The sequence below is a fragment of the Rhincodon typus genome, chromosome 9 (genome assembly GCF_021869965.1).
Source record: "Rhincodon typus isolate 14 chromosome 9, sRhiTyp1.1, whole genome shotgun sequence".
Taxonomy (NCBI): domain Eukaryota; kingdom Metazoa; phylum Chordata; class Chondrichthyes; order Orectolobiformes; family Rhincodontidae; genus Rhincodon; species Rhincodon typus.
In genome coordinates this window covers 11,018,324-11,039,134 of record NC_063340.1, presented here as the reverse complement: position 1 = coordinate 11,039,134, position 20,811 = coordinate 11,018,324, and the positions used below count along the sequence as shown (strand labels likewise).

Genomic DNA, 20,811 nt, shown 5'->3' with positions numbered 1-20,811 from the left:
TGAAAAATAAATTGACTTTCACAACCTCAGAACGTCTCAAAATACTTCAGGCAATGACACACTTTGAATTTTAGTCACTGTTCCACTGCAGGAATGTGACAGCCAAACAGCAATTTGATGATGACCAAATGATCTATTTTAATCTAATATTGATTGAGGGATAAAATTTGTGGAAATAAAGAAGGAGAACCCTCCTGCAGTTCTTCTAAAAGGAGTGCCGAGAGCTTTTGCATTCACCGACGGAAACAAATGGGACCTTGGCTTAAAGTCTTAGCCAAAAGTCAGCATCTCTGCCAGTGCAGCACTCTCTCAGTACTGGAGAGCCCTAGAGTGTCAGTCTAGCTGTTAGTGCCCGCGTCACTGGATTAGAACTTGAGCCCATATTCTATAATATTACCAACAGAACAATTATTTAAACATTTCTTAAGATGAAACACCATTCTAATTAGTTTAACTTAGTCTTAAACTCATCCATGGTAAAAATATTTACTTTTGTTAAACATGCAGAATACATTGTCTTTACATGGTCTACATCGTAGCTGCTTATAGATATGTTGAAACAAGAGGTTAAGTCTCGCTGTCAGCTTTCCAGGAAAGACACAATTGCAAATAGAACAACAGAATGGCCATAAGACCATGAGAAATAGCAACAGGATTCGGCCATCTGGCCCCTCAAGCCTGCTCTGCTGTTCAATGGGATCACGGCTGATCTGACATTACACACACACACACACCCCAACACGCACATACACTGAGGAAGGATCTGAGGAAGGGTCACCAGACCCAAAATGTTAACTCTGTTTTTTCCTTCACAAATGCTGCCAGACCTGCTGAGCTTTTCCAGCAACTTCGTTTTTGTTCCTGACATTCCTCACGCCCATTTTCCCTGTAACCCCTGATTCCCCTCCTCATCAAGGATCTATTTATCACAGCCTTAAAAATGTAAGACCATGAGAAATAGGAACAAGAGACACTGTATCAATATATGTCACCAAATTAAAATGTGCATTATGAGTATCTTCCCCAGTAGGAGGTCACCATCCTGAACAGGACACAAAAAACAAGGGCAGGAAAAGGCAATTCAACCCCTCAAGCAGTCCCATGGTCTTCTGGGACCATGGTGATGTTACTATTCTGTAACAATGCCCCCTGGTTGGAGATTTTCCACCAGTGGAAACATAGAATCATTAAGAGTATTGATGCATATATAACTTGTCCAGGCTTTCCCCAAAGGAAGTGGCAGGAGATTATTACCAGCTCCTAAGCCAGCAGTCAGGACTCCCATAACCAGCATTAAATGCTATCCAGTAAAGCAGAGGTAAAATCACTACAGTCTCACAAGACCATAGGGAATTGAACCCATTGTGTTGGCATCACTCTACATTTCAAACCAGATGTCCAGCCAACTGAACTGACCAACTCCCTATGCCATCCACTGTCCACAGCTATACACTTGATTTGGTGGAACAACAAAATAATTTGCAAGTTCAGCAAGAACTGAAAGCTACACGCCTGGATAAGAATGCTATCTCCAAAAGCAAGATGATACAAAATCGCATCCTGTCCTCTCTGCTAAAAGTAACTCATCTCTCATTGCTATTATCCTTTAAAAAGAGAAGGTGTGGATTCCCCCAGATCAATCTTTCTAGACTGTGTTGAGAAGCTTTACATGATTTTACTGGGAATAAAACAAGGGGTTCTGCTGAAGCAGTTTGAGAAGCTGGAAGCTAAATTAGAAAGTAGAGCCACAAAAGTTCTCAAATCTCTGGGTTTCTGCCTGAACCACATGCAAATTTATAAAGAGTAAATAAAACAGGGAATTAAATGTGTTGCTTGAAGAGGTGTGTAGGAGAGACGTGGAGCAAACAGCCATATGTTCATGACTAGGAAATCTGCTTTAATGATGTTGGTTGAAGGATAAATATTGGTCAGGACATTGGAAATAACCTCCCCGTTATTCAAAATAGTGCTGCGGGATCTTTTACATCCACCTCAGACATATGGTGGCGTGGTGGCTCAGTGGTTAGCACTTCTACCTGACAGTGCCAGGGACCCAGCTTGGATTCCAAACTCGAGTGACTGTCTGTGTGAAGTTTGCACATCTTTCATGTATCTGTATGAGTTTTCTCCAGCTGCTCTGGATTTTTTTTTGTGTGGGAAGAAACTGGAGCATCTGGAGGATCCCACATAGACACTCCCACAGTCCAAAGATGTGCGGGTTAGGTGGATTGGCCATGGGAAATGCAGGGTTACAGGGATAGAGTAGGGAGGGCTGGGTCACTGTTCAGAGAATTCGTGTAGATGTGATGGGCTGAATGGCCAGCTTCCACAATGTAGGGATTCTATGGCCAGATGGGCCTCAGTTTTCTGTTGGAGTAAGACAGACAATTTTCAGTTTATGGAAAGGAATTTTCTTTCTATGACTATAATGAGCCTATAAATTTACATGAAAATCGCCAACTTCATACTTGCAATATAGTGATCATCGGCTCACCTTGCAGAGGAGGCAAGTAACTTACAAAAGGGAAGATTCTTCTTTGTACTGATGCAATCATGCAAGACCTAGCAGCAAAGTTGCATTCTGTGAAAATGTGCAAATTTCTCTCTGAACATAACAATTTAGCAAATGAATTTCATTGTTACAACCAATTATGGGTCCAGATTAGATTTAGATTGAATCTTTTAAATATTTAATACATCACCTGAAAGACTACACCTCGGATTGTGCTGTTGTGTACTGAAGCATCCATTTAGCACTTTAGACCTAACACTGTAGAGCGAGACTTGAGCCTGACTCAGAGGTGAGTATGCAACTGAACAGCTGATATTACTACATATTGCACAGAAGTCATCATAAGCATATTAGTGTGTGGAAGAACCATAGGATTTCAGGCACTGCAAATCTTTAATTTATGACAACTGTTTACGAAAATTCTAATCCCAACTCCACCACAGGGAAGGAAATGCCTCTTTTATACTTGTTGAATCTCCTGTAAAAGGCAAATATAACGAGACTCTTCTGCAGTGATCCCATTCAATATTCCATGCAGAACTAGATTCTGTGGTGTTCAAAAACAGGTTTCTAAGCTAGAGCAATGATCTCAGATGCTTACTTAAAGGAATTCTCAATCATATAATATAAACCATAGCTGGGATTCTTTTGCCTTGAAATGGAGAGGACTGACAGAGTATGGTTTATTACAAACATATGACGATGATATGCAGATGAGACCAGCTACTCCATCAAGTCTCTCTTGTATGGTCACAATAACCAGTTGAGCATTATCAGCTTCAACATGAACCACCTTAGCTCCATTGTCTTTAAGCAGTGGGGAAACATAGGTCAATTTGTGGGAAACAGGAGTCAGGAAATCCCTCTATGACCTCTAAAGATAAGCAAGATGAATTTCCGGCAACTACAATGACAATGGGACATGTGATTTGTTGTCCCATTTATGTGCAGTGCTGTACGCTCATGCTCAGCACCCTTTTTCTGAATTCACTCATGGGGCATGGTTGTAGCTGGCTGGGTCCAGCATTTATTGCCCATCCCTAGTTGCCCTTGAGAAGGTGGTGGTGAGCTGCCTTCTTGAACCATTGCAGGCCACATGCTGTAAAACCACAATACCATTACGGAGGGAATTCCAGAACTACGATCTAGCGACAGTGAAAGAACAGTGATAGATTTCCAAGTTGGGATGTTAGGTGGCTAGCAGAGGGTGGCGTGCCCATGTATCTGCTGACCCTGTCCTTCTGAATGGAACTGGTCATGGGTTTGGAAGGTACTCTCTAAGGAGCCTTGGTGAATTTCTGCAGTGCATCTTGTAAATAGTACACACTGCTGCTACTGAGTGTAGGGGCTGGTGGGAGTGAATGCTTGTGGATGTGGTGCCAATCCAGTGGGCTGTTCTGGATGGTGTCAAGCTTCTTGAGTGGTGTTGGAGATGCACTGATCCAGGCAAGTGGGAGTTCTCCACCACACTCTTGACTTTTACTTTCCAGATGGTGGACAGGCTTTGAGGAGTCAGGAGGTGAGTTACTCACTGCAGTATTCCTAGCTTCTAACCTGCTCTTTTAGCTATTGTATTTGTACGGCAAGTCCAGTTGAAGTTGATGATGGGGTATTCATAGATCATAGAATCCCTACAGTGTGGAAACAGGCCCTTCGGCCCAACAAGTCCACACCAACCCTCAGAGCATCCCACCCAGACCCATTCCCCTATAGCCCACCTAATCTACATACCTCTGAACACCAAGGGCGATTTAACATGGCCAATCCACCTAGCCTGCACATCCTTGGACTGTGGGAGGAAATCAGAGCACCCGAAGGAAACACAGACACGGGGAGAATGTGTAAACTCCACACAGACAGTCATCTGGGTTGCTGGTGCTGTGAGGCAGCAGTGCTAACCACAGAGCCACTGCACTGTCCCCAGTGATGCTAATACCATTGAATGTCAAGGTGCAGTGGTTAGTTTGTCTCTTATTGAAGATAGTCATTCCCTGGCATTTGTGTGGCATGAATGTTACTTGCCACTTGTCAGCCTAAGCCCTTTTAGATACTTGTAATGAAGTCCCACTCACTGTGATTGCTGATAACAAGCTTCAAGACTGTATGACCCTCTGCAGAAAGGAAAACCTTTTGGCATCAAATTTAGTTGTATACTGATATAACTTATTTATATGTATAATATGTCTTTTAGTAGCCTCACAATTCAAATATTGCATTTGGTTGACCCTGCATTATATCATTATTCAACAGATACGTCCTAATGATGCTTGGTCCCATACTCATCTTCTAGGACAACACTAATTTTCATCTCTGTACCATTGGCAGACATATATTCAGTTGCCTTAGTCCTCAACCTCTGGATTCTCTGCCTAAACCTCTCCACTTCTATTTCTCAACCCTCGCTTAAGATGCTCCTTAAAATTTACTTCTTTAACCATCTGCTTCAATGGTTTTATTTTGTAGCACACATATTAAAAATCTTAGGAAATTTCACTATTCTAAAGACATTGAACATCATCGTTGAGTGTCAGTGTCTTAGATCCGGCGGGTGGGATATGACTGAGGGTAATGTGTCTAGGAGAGACTACAGAGCCAGTCAATCATCTCCAATCCTGTAATCTGGATAACTGAAGTTAAGTGTCTGAAAACACTCTGAAGGGAAGGGTCACCGGACCTGAAATGTTAACTCTGCTTTCTCTTCACAGCTACTGCCAGGCCTGCTGCGTTTTCCAGCAATTTCTGATTTTGATAACTGAACTTACGAATGTCAATGCCAGTCTTGCTACAGGAACCAAAGGTTCACAAGGATCATTCAGTTCCTTTAACAGAGAAGCATGTTATTGGTGTCCCATCTTACATACACTTGGATAGTGAGCAGCCAGAAACAGAATAACTTGATCTTTAACTAATGGCATTCCAAACTACAGAGCAACATTGGTTGTATACGGCTAGCTATCTGTGCACTCGTGAACAATCACAGCTAACTGGAAAGCAGGAGCAGGAAGAACTACTTTCACATTGATGTACAATCCTCTTGAAAATAATACTTGCTATTAAACTTCCTTTGGCATTTGCAAAAGTAAACCATTAACGTCCTTTGTTATGGCTGTATTTCTTTAGATGAATTTCATCACAAGAGGCTGTTTCCCTGGAATGACTGGACACAGTTTAAAAATAATTAGCCTCCCACCTAAGGCAAAGTTGAGAAAGAATTTCTTCTCTCAGAGTTTTTAACGCATGGAATTCTCTTCCACCGAAGTGGAGGCTTGGGGTCACTAAGTATGCTCAAGGCTGAGTTAGACAGGTTTTTATTGACAAGAGAGTCAATGGTAAAGGCAGGCAGGAAAATTGACTTAAGGCTACAATCAGATCAGCCACAATCTTAGGAAAGGGTGGTATAGGTTTGAGAGGATTAATCGTCTACTCTTGGTCCTTTTCTTTACTTTTTTTAAATTTATGTTGCACACAGCAGCTCATTCACAAACAGTGATATAATAACAATCAGATAATCATCACAGCCATTTACTGATGATACTGATACAAAACGTCTGATCTCACCACAATGCACATTTGGGAGTGAGGACCCTTGTGCAATAGATAATATGGTTCCTTTATGTTTTCAGACTGGTTGGAACTCGGGATGGGACCTAAGATTCTGCTCCAAACATCGGCTGCAAATTAGAAAACTACAGGGCATGCTGTACAATATCAACATAGTAAGGAACCTGAGCAAAGCAGATGTGGCCACTCATATCCACAATCACAAAGATGCATGCACCCTACCTGTTTTTTTTTTGTTGATGTAGAAATCTGCATTATTTTCAGCTAAAATTGCTTCTGCACATTTCATGTTATTCTATTCTGTGCAACAAAAGAATGATAGACTGTGCAAAATGGAAGGAGTGAATGAATTGCAATGCTTCTTTTCTTACACGTTCTATGTATTTTGCAGATGAATTGGTCTCTGTGCTGTTTCCTGTGGATCCCTGCAGCAATGTGTTCCTCCAACCACAGAAATAACAGTGGTAGATGCTTTCTTAGACAGCTGCTGGAAAGTAGGGCAACCACAGCCGACATATGAAACACCTGTTATTAGACTTGTGTCATTTCTGGGCTAATGCAAAAGCAAAATATTAAGGATGGTGAAAATTTGAAATAGAAAGAGAAAATGCCAATACGCAACAGGTCTGGCAGCATTTGCTGGAGAGGGGAAAGAGTTAATAATTCAAGTTCTAACATAAGCTCACTTTCTCTCTCTCTCTCCGCAGATATTGCCAGACATGCTGAAAATTTCCAGCACTTCCTGTTTTTATTTCATTCCCAGATTTTCCTGTGTTGGGGTCATCATGAGGGCTCATTGCTAACAAATGCACCAATTGTCTCTTATTCAGAACTAGGCAATGTCAATGATGAAAGATCATTGACCTCAAATGTTAAATTACTGCTTCACTTCCCAGAAGCTGCCTCACCTGCTGAGTCTTCCTAGCTCTCTGAGTTCTTAATGCAGATTTCCAGCATCATGTATTAGTATTTACAGAAACTAACTTGTGGTGTGGGTGGAGATGTCATCTAGCTCCGACAGCTGGCCAGCTGGTTTGTGGTATAACAGCTCTGGCCATAGTGTGGCTTCAATTCCTCCACTATCTCTCTAATGAGAGAGGAATCCTATGATCCTCTGAGACTACAGTGAAATTATCTTAACCTTGTTAACTCAGGCCTGTAGTGTCCCAATGAAGCCTAATGCAAGGGCTTTAATTTCCACCTATGCACTTTACAGTCCTCTGGCCTCAACATTACTAATGACAATTCCTGTCCTCCCATTTGATTTCAGTCATGCATAACGTATGTTCTTCATAGATTTGTTTTCAGCAGATCTAATATCTATTATTAAGGTAAAGTCACCATACTTCAAGCACACTATAGGGCTGCACTCTCAATAGAGAGAGATGATTAGTGGTGATTTAACCTGCAGGTCACCACACCTCAAGGGAAGGAAGAAGTTGAGAAAGAGAGCCCTACATTGTAACCTCAGGTAGTGCAGAAATTGAACCCACACTGTTGGGAACACTCTACTTTGCAAACCAGCCATCCAGCCAACTGAGCTAACCAACACTCCCCCTTTTAATTAACCCTGGACACTTGCTTTGTAAATTCTCCACAACCATAACCAACCATTTTGCCTTTTGTTCTGTGACATTTTGATCTCTAATCTCCTTCACCCTCTTACCACTCCCTGACCTTCCCTTCTGTTCTAGTTGCTCCTCCCCACCTTTCTCGACAGCACAAAACCCTTCACTTTCCCACCTCTCTTCAGTTCTGAAATAGAGTCATTGGATTCGAAACTTTAACTCTGTTCCTTTCTCCACACATTTGCTGAATTGCTGAGTTTGTCCAGCACTTCCCATTTTTATTTCAGATCTCCAGTGTCTGTTGTATTCTGCACTTGTTCCAACATTGTTTGTCTCATATAGTGGCTCATGACCATTTGAAGCCACATGAAAACAAATGATACTAAAGCCCATTTCTCACAACTTTGCTAGATGCCACTCAATTCATTAGATTCCAGTTGGTACTTTACTGCAGTTTCCACTTACAACAAGAATCAGAGACATGGCCTGATTGCTCTGTACCTAAGATTTCAAGGTAATTACATTGAACTCTATGATGTCTTAAGCATTTAGATGTCAGGAAATGCCTATTAAGAATAATGGCTACAAAACTGGACTCTGTAATTCATTTGGTGTTTTTCTACTGGAGCATGGAGAGGTTAGAATTGGTAGCCACAGCCATGCCTGGAATGACAATAGTGTGAGCAAGTCTAGGAAGCTTGCAGAATTCATGCTGTTGCAAATGAAAGGGATTAGTGTGTATTGTGTTGCTGGAAGAGCTCTTACAAGCTATGGTCATGCAAGGAGAGTGGGATTGGACTTTTGCAGGGAGTTCCATGGAAGTCGAAGGACTCAGAGTAGAAAGCAGAAAGGCAGTAGAGATGGGGAGCTGTGCACAGAGGACAGAGGAGAGGGTGTCCCAATAGAAGGCCACATCCATGTAGGCTCTTCAGGGACCACTCATGTCTCCATCTCAGCCATGATCTGTGTCTCAGGAAGCTATGATTTACAAAATAAGTGATTGTTCAATGGTGCCATCTTCTCCATCTGGACCAGCAGCCAGAAAGCAGGGCACATATGGCACTGCCACTAGTAATCAGTGTCACCATTGCCCCCACTTTCTAAGCTTGCAGATCCTTCCAAGGCTGGAGCAAAGAAAATTACCAAGACCTCACAGTTCACTACATATAGCTACTTTAGGGTGATCACAGAGGCCTTTTATACATGGGAAGGAACTTTCCCTTCTTCCCTTCAAGTTGAGAAATGTATGAGTGGGTGAGTGGCCTTGTGAGGATGGCTGCACTCCCAGTAGTGTTGGGACCCATTGTCTGCACACATATATTTCTACAAATATCACTTCTCACAAAAAAGCCCATTCTCTAAAACTTTATTGGACAATACTTTCAATAATACATACATAAATAATAATGGATAGAATGAATTAGCCACTCTCACAGATTCCCTTAATTCTTGTCTTGTGGGTGCCTTTGCCTGACCTAGTGCTTCTATGTTAGTGCTATCCCATAGGCTATAGCATGATCCGGTGAAAAACTATTGATCGGGGAGACTAGCGATGAGTTGCCCTGGATGTTTTAGGGTCTGAATTTTGACTGTGTCATTGGGGCTGCAGTATAGACTCGCTGGCTGAGAGGTTTCAGCAAGGCCACTGGCACAGTGGCAATGGTGGGAGCATGAATGTTATCTTTGTGAGGCAGAGAGCAAGTTCTCATATTTCAGACCTCCTGTCACCCACTCTCCCAAACCTAACGCCACACAAGCTGTTATTTGGGAGGTGGATTGCATTCATGCCCTGAAAGCCCCTTTGAGTGCTTGAAATCTGCAGTTGGAGCCAAGTATGGTAGCAAGTGTGAATTCCATGACCTGTCTGAGCTTCCACTGCAGTGCTAATACATCGGGAGACTTTCCATTGTGTTACAGTGGAGTTGAGGCATCATGAACTGGGCAGTTCATCATAGCTGAATCTACCAGTGGTCTTATGAAGTTGGCCACCTCCTTCCACTCCAGAAAGGGTCGACAATGGGCTTTGCACAAAATCTTGTGTTATGTTGGAGCCAGGCTCTTCATGCCCTTTGACAGTGGCAACAGGCTGTCTGGCAGCTCAGCCAATGCACCAAGCACCTCTGTGTGCATCATAATGATCAAGTTAGGAAGATACCCAACTCCTCAATACGGTACACTTCAGAGTCAGTGACAGCAGAGCTTAAATTGTAAAGGGAGGTGAGATTGCTGATTTGATAAATGATGATATTACCATACTGTGAATAATTTGGTGTAAGACATTAGCCAGCTAGGTTCCTGAAGTTAACAAAGGAAGAGTTAGTTTTATTTGTAAAACTCACTCAAGCAAAAACACAATTTATTATGCTTTAACCCAGGGCTATCCAACCCTTTCAGGTGAGGGGCCACATTTCAGTTATTTCTTATTCAGGATAGCAGTGGTGCTTTCACACAAGAATGGGAGTTGGAGGATGGGTGTGCAAGGGGTTGCCAGCAAGAGTGTATGATTTGGGTGTTGGGGTTAAATGTTAAAATTCTTTGGACTAGGGTTGGGGTGCAGTAGACATCCTATGAATGGGGGCAGACAGCAACTCTGTCACCTCTCTTTGTCCCTTCCTCCCTCTTCTGTTTCTCTCACCCCCACCTATCTCCTTTCACCATTTCTCCTCACTTCCCTCCTGCTTTCTCCCCCTTCTTCTCTCCATTTCCCTCCATCTCTCTCTCTCTCTCCCACTCACTGTATTCCTCAAGATGGCAAATATTTTCCAGATGGTTCCACCTCCAGTTGATGATCCCTGTTGTTGTCATTCACTCAATTCCAACAGTATAGACTTTCTCTGCACCTCTCCCCCAAGCCAAACGACCCCCTCCTTAACTCATCCCAATCTACCACCCCACTCATCATTTAGGCATTGGCAAAAGCTGGTAGGCTGCAGGAAATTCCAAAAAAGGTTGAAGAATTTCAAACTGTACAACAAAGTACCTTTCATTTGTTAAAGGGGGTTACTGTGCAGTTGTTGAGCCAGATAAAAAGTCTTTGATGACTGGACTGTTGCCCATGGACTGTATCTCGGACAAAGTGCACAAATGTATCCAACGCAAATAAATCATACACTATCTTCTCAAAAATGCAATAAACAACAACAAAACTCTGCACAGTATCAGATCTTAAAACCTGACCAAGTAACAATTCGAGTCAGGAAAGAACATACCTCACAGAATGTCCAGGGGCTTTACTCCAGATTCCCCACAGTAGCTGCAGGTACAAGGGTTTCTTACTGATCCAGTTATCCTGCAATTGTGACTGGACTGATTCTCTGGAAAAGTGAAGCTGGTTTGGAATTCTCACGCAAGAACTCTCAAGTTGCAGCAGTAAAGACTTCTGTTGGGCCTCCAAACCAACAGCTAAGCTTTGAATGAGAGATGTTTCAAAGACAGAGAGAGATGGATAAGACTCTTCTGTCCCATGGCAGCCTTACACTCTGATTATTACTTCAAAATGCAGTGCTTTTTCTTTATTTTTGATTATGGACTGTTTTCAGGCCAACTAAGGCTGAAGATTTGCTGCACTTTTTAAAAGCAATTTACCAGATACTCATTGTAAGTGATGTTTACACAGCTGCTTGCTCAAGCTTTTGGAGAAGTCGAGCTGCAGATAAGTTGGAGCGAAGCACTGTGTGTGAATGATGATTTAACCAGCAACAAATAGCTGATTGGTCTGTGGTATGGTGATCAGTATTAATGACAAAGCCCATCTGCCTGCCAACAACTATGTGATTAGCTCTGAGGAAGCTGAGCAGCTTTTTGGTGCGAAAGTTGGGGGAGAAGCCATCAGAAACAAGGGCTCTGTCTTTCTCTACGACATAAAACACCTCAAACCTGAATAAAGTCAGTTGCTGTAAAGTGTGCATTTTATTTAAGCAGTAAATCAGAGACTTTATAAGCGTGAACCAGCCACCTTTGCCTCTGACGAGTAAGTGAAAGTATCTGAAGAAGGAAGATGAAGGAGCAGTGTCTTGATATACCAAAAGGATCATCTCAGCAAACCCCAAAGACAGGGACCATTAGACTGACTTGCCAATCTTTCCTTCCATTCATAACACCAATGTATTTTTTTATGCCTGTGACTGACTCTGTGTGTGTGTGTGCGTGTGAAGGGGAGTTTATAAGAGGATTAGAGATTTTACTAGTGGAGCTACATATGGAAGGTTCATAATTGTTTACTGTCGCTAAAATCCATCTATTTGTAATAAACAGTAATCATTGCTAAGGACAAAAACCTGGTCCATGCTTCCTGTCAACGTGAGTCACAAACACAAGAAAATCAAGTAACTTTTCAGAGTTTTACAAAATCATTAACTTTTACAAAGACTTCAGGAACACTGGGGGTTGGTTTCCAGCATGCTCCCTCCCAGTGAGGTACGACAATACCTGCCATATTGGTTATCTGAATATCTCTGAAATCTCAGTTGAGCAGTATATGTTCTTCACAAACGTAACATTTTTGCTTCTGTGACCAGCTTTGAAGTGCATTCTTTTCAAACGTTTAATGAAATACATAGCCAGAAATGAAAAGCTAATGACATTACACATTAATATTCTGGACAACACATACGTGAGTTGATGATAACACAGTGTGGAGCTGGAGGAACACAGCAGGCCAGGCAGCATCAGAGGAGCAGGAAAGTTGACATTTCGGCTTGGGGCTGTTCTTCAGAAATGTGTGTTGATCAGCCTTTTGCTGTGTGCGGTCTCATCAATGTCCTTATATGAATTTCCCACCACAGAACACATCTGTAGCCTCCTCCCCCACAGGAGGAGGGTTGCCATAAGAACTAGCTTTGTCTTCTGGCCTCGTCACATCCCACTTCTCCTAAGAGATTCATTTTGTGCTGGCCCAGTTTCTAACAGCCTCTGAACTCTGTGCAGTGCTCATATCTGAGCTGGTAGCTGTGAGTCCCTGACGTACGTATCAACATTTCTTCATTAGATGTCTAGTCATGCTCTTAGCCTTCATTGTGAGTATGTTCTTGGGAGCCAGATAGCACAGAAAGGGAGGGGTGACAAACAGGAAATCCATGACCAGGTTTACAATCCCCATTCCTTTGTTCTCAGCACAGCAGATCCATTTATGCCTTTCACTCCTCCAATTTACACCTATTTTATATCTCTATCCCTCCTTTATCACCATTGTCACTGCCTTTGTCTTTTGCTCTGGGCACTCTCACTACCTGTTTCACTCATTCTTCCTCCTCCTTCTCTGTCAACAGCATAAATCCACCATTTTTCAGGTCCTTGCAGTTCTGAATAACAGTCATATTAGACACAGAAAGCTAACTCTCGTTCTCACTCCACAGATGTTTCCAGTCCTGCTGCATTGCTCCAGCATTTCTGTCTTTAAGTGCATGACCATGGCATTGCTATTTTGTCCTTGATGCCAGCTTTCATGATGAAGATGAAACTGACCTCAGCAGGTACATAAAGCAGGAATGTACAAACATCTTGGATGTTCTCGACGTCAAGTGTTGCACAGCCTCAGTCACCTTTGCACCCAGACCTTGCAGCAAGTGACAAAGGTGATGTGGACAGGCATGTCACCCACCAGTTCCCTCTTGTTCTCTCCTGTTACATGTGACTCTGTCCCGCAAGTGAGAAAAGTCAGCGAGTGCATTTTCATGTGTTTCTGTGATGTGCCTGCCATAGCAGAATGCATGTGGAAGCTTTTAGTGGGCATGAAGCTTGCATCATTGGTAAGTGTAACGGGGTGCATATGAATTTAAGGCATGACACCCAAGTGTTAGTGGTCGCTGATGGGTGAGCAATTGGCATGTGATGTGTTGAGTGGCACATGAGGCAAGTTTGAGCTGGCATTTAAAGATGCATTCTCTGATCTTTACCACGTTCGAGGCCATTGAATTTTTTATGGTATGCAACCAGTCCTTAGGACTAGACTGTTTGAAATAGTTACCTACTCACATTTCTGTCAGTGTGTAGATGAGTCTCACATGTCTCTCTGCAGAAAATAATAGTCTCTCCCCTTCACCAGCTCCTGGACTGATACCTCCAGTGATCCATTAAAGAAGCTGGGAGGTCTCTCTCCTGTCTGCTGCTCCATTGCTACATTATGTTCCCTTTAAGAAAAAACTCTGAAAATCACCCTGCTGTAGCCAGAATGTATCTCCCCTTTAGGAAGTACAGACTACCTTGAACTCATACTAACTTCTCATGCACTCAGCTACCTGCTGAGCTCATAGACAGTCTTGCATACATTTAGCACGAGGCTGTACATCACAATAATGAACAGGCAGTATGATGCTTACATGCTGGGCCTATCGCCTGCAAAGTGACCCTATCAAATTTTCAGCCCAGCGTCTTTGACATTTCACACACGTGAACAGAATGTCAAATTTCTCCAGCAAGCAACATTTGACTGTCAACATTTTGTGAATAGGATATTAAAATACATGGAATGTCTTACTGTGAGAAAGCTGCTAAACTCACAATAGTTAATTTGCGTTTTATACCACTCTATTGTACATCAGCTTTGTCATCAGTGTTATGAGATATAAGAAATGAAACAGAAGGATCATTGCAATACCTTCCCCCGGTCGTGGCAATGTATAATGTTGTTTGTATTAAACATTACTTCAATTTATAATATCTTTCTCTGTTTTTCTAAAACATTTTTTATATAAGAGCTTTGTTAGATATGAAGCTTTTCGGATATAGTTATGATTATAGTACAATATCCGCTATTTTAAAATCTATCATTCTAAGTTCAAGACAAAATGGTTTCTCCTGGAAAGCTTAGATATAGTTTACTGTAAAAATATAATTCACTATATAAAAATCAATAAAATGTTTATACAGTAAAATTATACACAGAAGTTAACACCTTCAGTCAAAATTATGATTAAAATAATTTCAAACAAAATGTTTGTTTTTATCCATTAACTTCAATGGTACTTTTTTTAAAGATTATTGCTTTTCTCAACCTCTCAAAAGAGATTTATATTCTTCAACTAGAAATGAAAATTATTACATTCAGAAAGTATGACAGTGTTATGTGCTGTTATCGGCTGCCTTCAATCTGGAGTTTACAATTTAACTAACTCTTATTATGATTAATCTCATCACTGACACTTCTCTATGCATGTTGACTGCTCAAACACAGATTGTGTACACTGACTCTGCTAACAAAGACTCCTCAACCTCCTGCACATAAATAAGTGGCTTTCTAAGTTATTCAGCATAATCTGGCATTGTGACTCACCCTCAAAAACTCCAATGATGCACATCACATAAACACGTTGTAATAAAATCCCAAACCTGGAAATCCAATGCTTAAAAATAACGGAGATTACAGACATAGGATGTATACCACGGAAATGGGTCATTCTGCTCAACAAGGTCATAATGACATTTAAACTCCCCTCAAGACTGCTCCCATCTTTCTTCATCTGAACCCATCATTCTCCCTCAAATGCTTGTCTAGTTTCCCCCAGATTGCAATGATGTCATTCACTTCAACCATTCCCTGTGGGAGTGACTTCTCAGCTACTCACCACTCCTTTAGCAAAAGAGGTTCTCCTGAATTCTCCAGTTCTGCTCTTCCTCTGAATACATTCTTTCAAAACCTTTCGTAATTTTAAGTACCTCGATTAGGTCACTCACACGGTCTTCTTCTTCTTTAAAACCAAAACAGCTCACCCCCTTAATCTTTCCATGCATTCCTTAACACCATTCAAACAATTTTATTTTCAACTCTGGTATGTTCACAACTGCAAGGCAGGAGTAGTGAATGATAGCCTATTAATGTACATCTAGAATAAGTGGCAGGATTTGTCTTTGGAGAAGATATCTTTTCCATGTAACAGCTTAGTTGGTGTAGCCCCTTGGAACAACACCTGGTCTTAGTCTTTTTTTTATTCATTCACAGTATGTGGGCTGTGTCAACATTTATTGCTATGGTGGTGTTCATGAGTGTGTTCTTGAAACGTTGCAATCCATTTGGTGCAGATACACTCAACATCACTAGTGAGGGAGTTCCATGATTTTGACTCTGGAATGCTGAAGGAATGGTGATATATTTTCAAGTCTGGATGCTGAGTGGTTCAGAAGGGAACCAGCAGGTGACAGCGTTCCTATACACCTGCTGTTCCTGTCTTTTTAACGTGGGAGGTTGTTGCATTGCAGCTACCAGAGATTTCTGGCCGACCAGGAAACTCTCCCACTCTTACCACCTGCTATGGATACATTGAAAGAGTTTACAGGTAAATAGGCAACACAGGAGCGAAATACTGAGGATGCTGGAAATCTGAAACAAATGCAGATTATGCTGGAGAAACGTAGCAAGTCTGGCAGCATCTGTGGAGAGAAATCGAGTTAACCTTTTGTGTCTGGTAAAGCTCTTCAGACCTGCTGCCAGACCTGCTGAGTTTCACCAACACTCTCTGTGTTCCTTTCAATAATCAACATGCTTGGGTGTGTTATGACACACCTCCTGTGTTGATCCCATTGCTGAGGGGGGATTTGAACTTGGGAGCATCTGACCCAGAAGTGGAAACACTGTCATTGCACCACAAAACCTCCACTTCGAATGTGTCTTTGAGGAAAATGAAACATTTTTAAAAAGATGCATTTTGATGGTGTGTTTATGGGTAAATAAATGTTGCAATCTAACTGTGACCCTCACAAACTCTCATCTGTCAGCAACCAAGGGTGCTCAAGAAAAGTATTTGACATAACCTTGCGGCCACTATCCAATATGTTGAAAGGGCCCAACTCCTAATTATATTCTTCTTTCCCATTATTACTCTTTTACTAATCTGGTATGCAGTAAAATGCTTACTGTGAAAAATATCCTGATAATTGCCAAGTAGGTTACTACAATCAGGTGGTGATTGACATAGACTTCTTTGCAATAATTAACTGATCTATTTTCACTGAAATCACACACCTCAGAATCGTTTTTTAGTTAAGGTTTATGTTTAGTGTGAAATATCAGATCTCACTTAAACTTATCAGTTCTTTCTTAAAAACTAAAAGAAGTTGAGGCCAATGCTTCTGTTGGCCTGTTGTCGAAATGGTTTGCATGATGTGCTGACCTTATAAGCAAGCTGAATATTTTTAATCCAAGACTAGGTCATGGCCCCTGGTAGTATTTCTGGAGGCACCAATGATGGGATCATATTAATATATTGGGGAATCTAATGGTGATTCGATTTATCACTATATTGGATGCTAGTTGACTGAATTAGCTACAAATAAACTATTCCAGTGTTCCTACACATTCAAGTCTCCTCCTAGCTCTCATTAACCAAACCCTCCATTTAATACACACAGAGCCCAAGAGCTGACCTTTCTGAATTTATTCATGAGATGTGTGGCTCAACTAGCATTTGTTACCCATCTCTAACAGGTCTTGAGAAGGTGGTAGTGAGCTGTACATCTGGTAGTCACAGTACATCTGATTTGGTACACCCAGGTGTTTATTTGGGGAGGCAGTCCAAAAGGGATTGGGTCAGTGACCATAAACTATATAGTCACAGTGGCAAGTGACCAGAAGGGGAACTTGCACGTGGTAGTGTCCACATGCATCTGCTTTATCTTCTTTTGGGGATGGGGGTGGGTGGAGAGAGAGAGTGTATGTGTCTGTGTGTGTGGAGGGGTTGAAGGAGTAGAGGCTGCAGGTTTGGAAGGTCCTGTCTATGGTTTTCTCCATGGCAGTAGAAACTTCTAGGACATTCAGAATATTCCAGTCGCAAGTGAGGGTACTCTGAGATCTAGCTGGTAGGAGCCTCCGTCTTGAGAACATCATCAGCCTGCCACCTCAGCCATTGGCTGAAACTCCACCGAATCTCCTGGGAAATCTCACATAGGACCACAAGTGCACTGCATGGTCCATCTGTCTACTGTCTGGGGAAGGGAGGGGATGTGGGTCTCCCCAGGATGGTTAGCTGTGTTGAGGGAAGACAGGTTTGAGAACTGTTTTTGCAGCATCTCCCACAGCAGCAGGAAAACCTTTGTTTGAGTTTCACCATCCCAATGGGAACTAAATGCAAACTATCACAAAAAGCACCAGGTAAAGCACAGTTGAGGGTTATGCTGGTTCTCTGTGAAGGTCTATTGATGGGCATTTCCGTGAATAAGACCCTTGATTTTCAGCGCAAAGTTTCCCAACTCCTCAATCAGGAGGTGGTGGCACAGTGGTCCAGAACTCTAGGCTTATGTTTGAGGTTCGAATCCCACCACAGCAGATGGTGGAATTTGAACTCAATACAAATCTGGAATTAAGAGGCTAATGATGACTATGAATCCATTGCCAATGATTGGAAAAACCCATCTGATTCACTAATGTCTTTTAGTGAAGAAAACTATCATCCTTACTTGGCCTGGCCTATGTGTGACTCCACACCTACAGCAATGTGGTTTGCTCTTAACTCAATAAGTCAATCGATATCCACGTCTCATGATTGAAAATAAATATTAACTCCCCCTAATGGGCTTTCAGTGGGAAAAGACACTTCGCTTCTGAAAAGTGAAACTTGAGGTCAGGGTGACTGTTTTTAAAGAAATAAATCTCAAACAAGAACGATCTCAGGATAAATGGGGTGCGAGTTGGGGTGGTGTGAGGATGGAAGACGTTGAAGGGAACAGAATCCGGAGGGACTGCTGCGCGTCGATTGAGGATTGGCGGATGATGGCACGTACTGGAGGGGCCGAACGGCCGCTCACCATCAACGTGAACGACGCGGTGCCGGGAGAAATCTGATCTCTGGGTTCCCTACTACCAGCTCCGTCTGCCATTTAATGCCCTTCGGTTGGACTGGAGAGCGTTTGAGTTTAAAATACAGGACAGGAGTTGAAAAGAAAGGTAAATCAGCTGAAGATCTGCAACATTTGGAGCTGCTCCGAAAACAAGATGAGTTGGAGATACTCATTGCTGGATTGAGGGTGCGTGGGGCGGTGGGGAGTGGGGGTGGTGTTCGGGTTTAAACAGAAAAAAAAAATCTGTGCCAACAGCTTTAAAACCTTCTGATAGAAGGCGGCACGGTGTTGAAAGCATCACGCAAGGCTGTAGGTAAGTCGCTGACAAGTATTCATCCCTGAGCTCCTGATATTTAAAGGAAAGCTTTAGTGAAAGAGCATAGGAGCTGCAGTTTACACAGACAGAGACAGAGATCCACACACAGAGAGACAGGCACACAGTATTGCCTTACAGTCTGGCTGGATCAAGAAAGGGAGGGAGAAGACAGACAAGTGGAAAGTTGGGTTGGGCGGAGGGGAAAAGGAGAGGGAGAGGATAGACAGAAGCAGAATTCGACGAAAAGACGTGGCGGGGGGTGAAATAGACATAGAAAAAGAGAAATGGGGCATTGACAGAGGGGAAAAAAAAGAAGGGGAGAGGCGGAGAGAAATGAATGTATTTGACAGGAGAAAGCAAAGCGAGGGCAAGGAATTGATAGACAAAAGGAAGTGGGGTTAGACAGAAAATAAAGGAAAGGGGGAAACAAAAGGAAAAGAAAGAGGGGGTAGTGACAGAAGGCGGGGGGGGGGGGGGGGGTAGATAGAAATGGAGCGGGGTAGACAATAGTAAGAGAGTAAGGTTAGACAGAAAAGGAGAGAAAGATAGAAAAGAGACAGGAGGGATAGAGGTGGTGGTGGCGGTGGGGTTGTTGGACAGAGAAAGGAGGCATAGGCAGAGAAAGGAGGGATGGGCAGAGAAAGGAGGCATGGGCAGAGAAAGGAGGGATGGGCAGAGAAAGGAGGGATGGGCAGAGAAAGGAGGCATGGGCAGAGAAAGAAGGGACAGACAGGTAGAGAGGGCGATAGACAGACAGAAGGGAATTGACAGAGAAAGAGGAGTAGTCACAAGAGGAGGAATAGGCAAGAAAGAGGGTAACGGACACAGAGAGAGGGATAGGCAGAAAGAGAGGGGGATAGACATAAGGCAGAGGTGAGTTGGATAGAAAGGAAAGAGAGGAGGGGGGGACGGGTTTGGGATAGACAGACAGGAAAGGAGATATTTGTGAAGTTTTGCAATAAAGGGCAGCATTTCTTTGGACAGGGATGAACCTGCAGCTACCCGCCGAGTCGGAGCGGGCCTCCGCCTGGGGACACTTGGGGAATGAGTCGGGCGCCTGGGCAGAGACAGAGCGTCCGTCCAACGGGAGCGGCGGAGACTGGCCGGAGGGAGCGTCGGACAAGGACGTTCGGATGGTGGTGATCCAGTTCGTGTACGCGCTGGTGTGCCTGGTGGGACTGGCCGGGAACGCCATGGTGATCTTCGTCATTCTGAGGTACGCAAAGATGAAGACGGCGACCAACATCTACCTGCTCAACCTGGCGGTGGCCGACGAGCTCTTCATGCTCAGCGTCCCGTTCGTGGCGGCGGCGGCGGCTCTGGGGCGCTGGCCTTTCGGCCCGCTCATGTGCCGGGCGGTGCTGAGCGTGGACGGCCTCAACCAGTTCACCAGCGTCTTCGGCCTGACCGTGCTCAGCGCCGACCGCTACGTGGCCGTGGTGCACCCCATCAAAGCGGCCCGTTACCGGCGCCCCAGCGTCGCCAGGCTCGTCAACCTGGGCGTCTGGCTGCTCTCGCTGCTCGTCATCCTGCCCATCGTGGTGTTCGCCGGTACTGCGCCCGCCGGCGGCGGCGTAGATTTCAGTGTAAATCCCGGCGTAAATATGGACATCAATCCCGGTGTCGTTTCCAGTGTAAATCCCAGTGTAAGTGTGGGTTTAAATCCCAGTGTAAGTGTGGGTGCAGATTCCAGTGTGAATCCCAGTATAAATCCCAGTGTGAGTATGGGTGTAGGATCCAGTGTAAATCCCAGTGTGAATATGGGTGTAGGATCCAGTGTAAATCCCAGTGTGAGTATGGGTGTAGGATCCAGTGTAAATCCCAGTGTGAATATGGGTGTAGGATCCAGTATAAATCCCAGTGTGAGTATGGGTGTAGGATCCAGTGTAAATCCCAGTGTGAATATGGGTGTAGGATCCAGTATAAATCCCAGTGTGAATATGGGTGTAGGATCCAGTATAAATCCCGGTGTGAATATGGGAGCAGGATCCAGTATAAATCCCAGTGTGAATATGGGTGCAGGTTCTAGTGTAAATCCCGGTGTGAATATGGGTGTAGGATCCAGTGTAAATCCCAGTGTGAATATG

The 20,811-nt window shown here is 43.3% G+C and overlaps 1 protein-coding gene across 1 annotated transcript in view; it reads left to right on the top strand.

The window, feature by feature from the left end:
• The first annotated feature begins 19,778 nt into the window (after positions 1 to 19,778).
• Positions 19,779 to 20,811, top strand: part of LOC109934109 (somatostatin receptor type 1-like) — a 4,375-nt gene continuing 3,342 nt past the window's right edge. Inside the window, exon 1 of the mRNA XM_048601465.1 lies at positions 19,779 to 20,282. Coding sequence (XP_048457422.1) covers positions 19,858 to 20,282 — 425 coding nt within the window. The 5' untranslated portion in view covers positions 19,779 to 19,857. The remainder of the gene's footprint in view (positions 20,283 to 20,811) is intronic.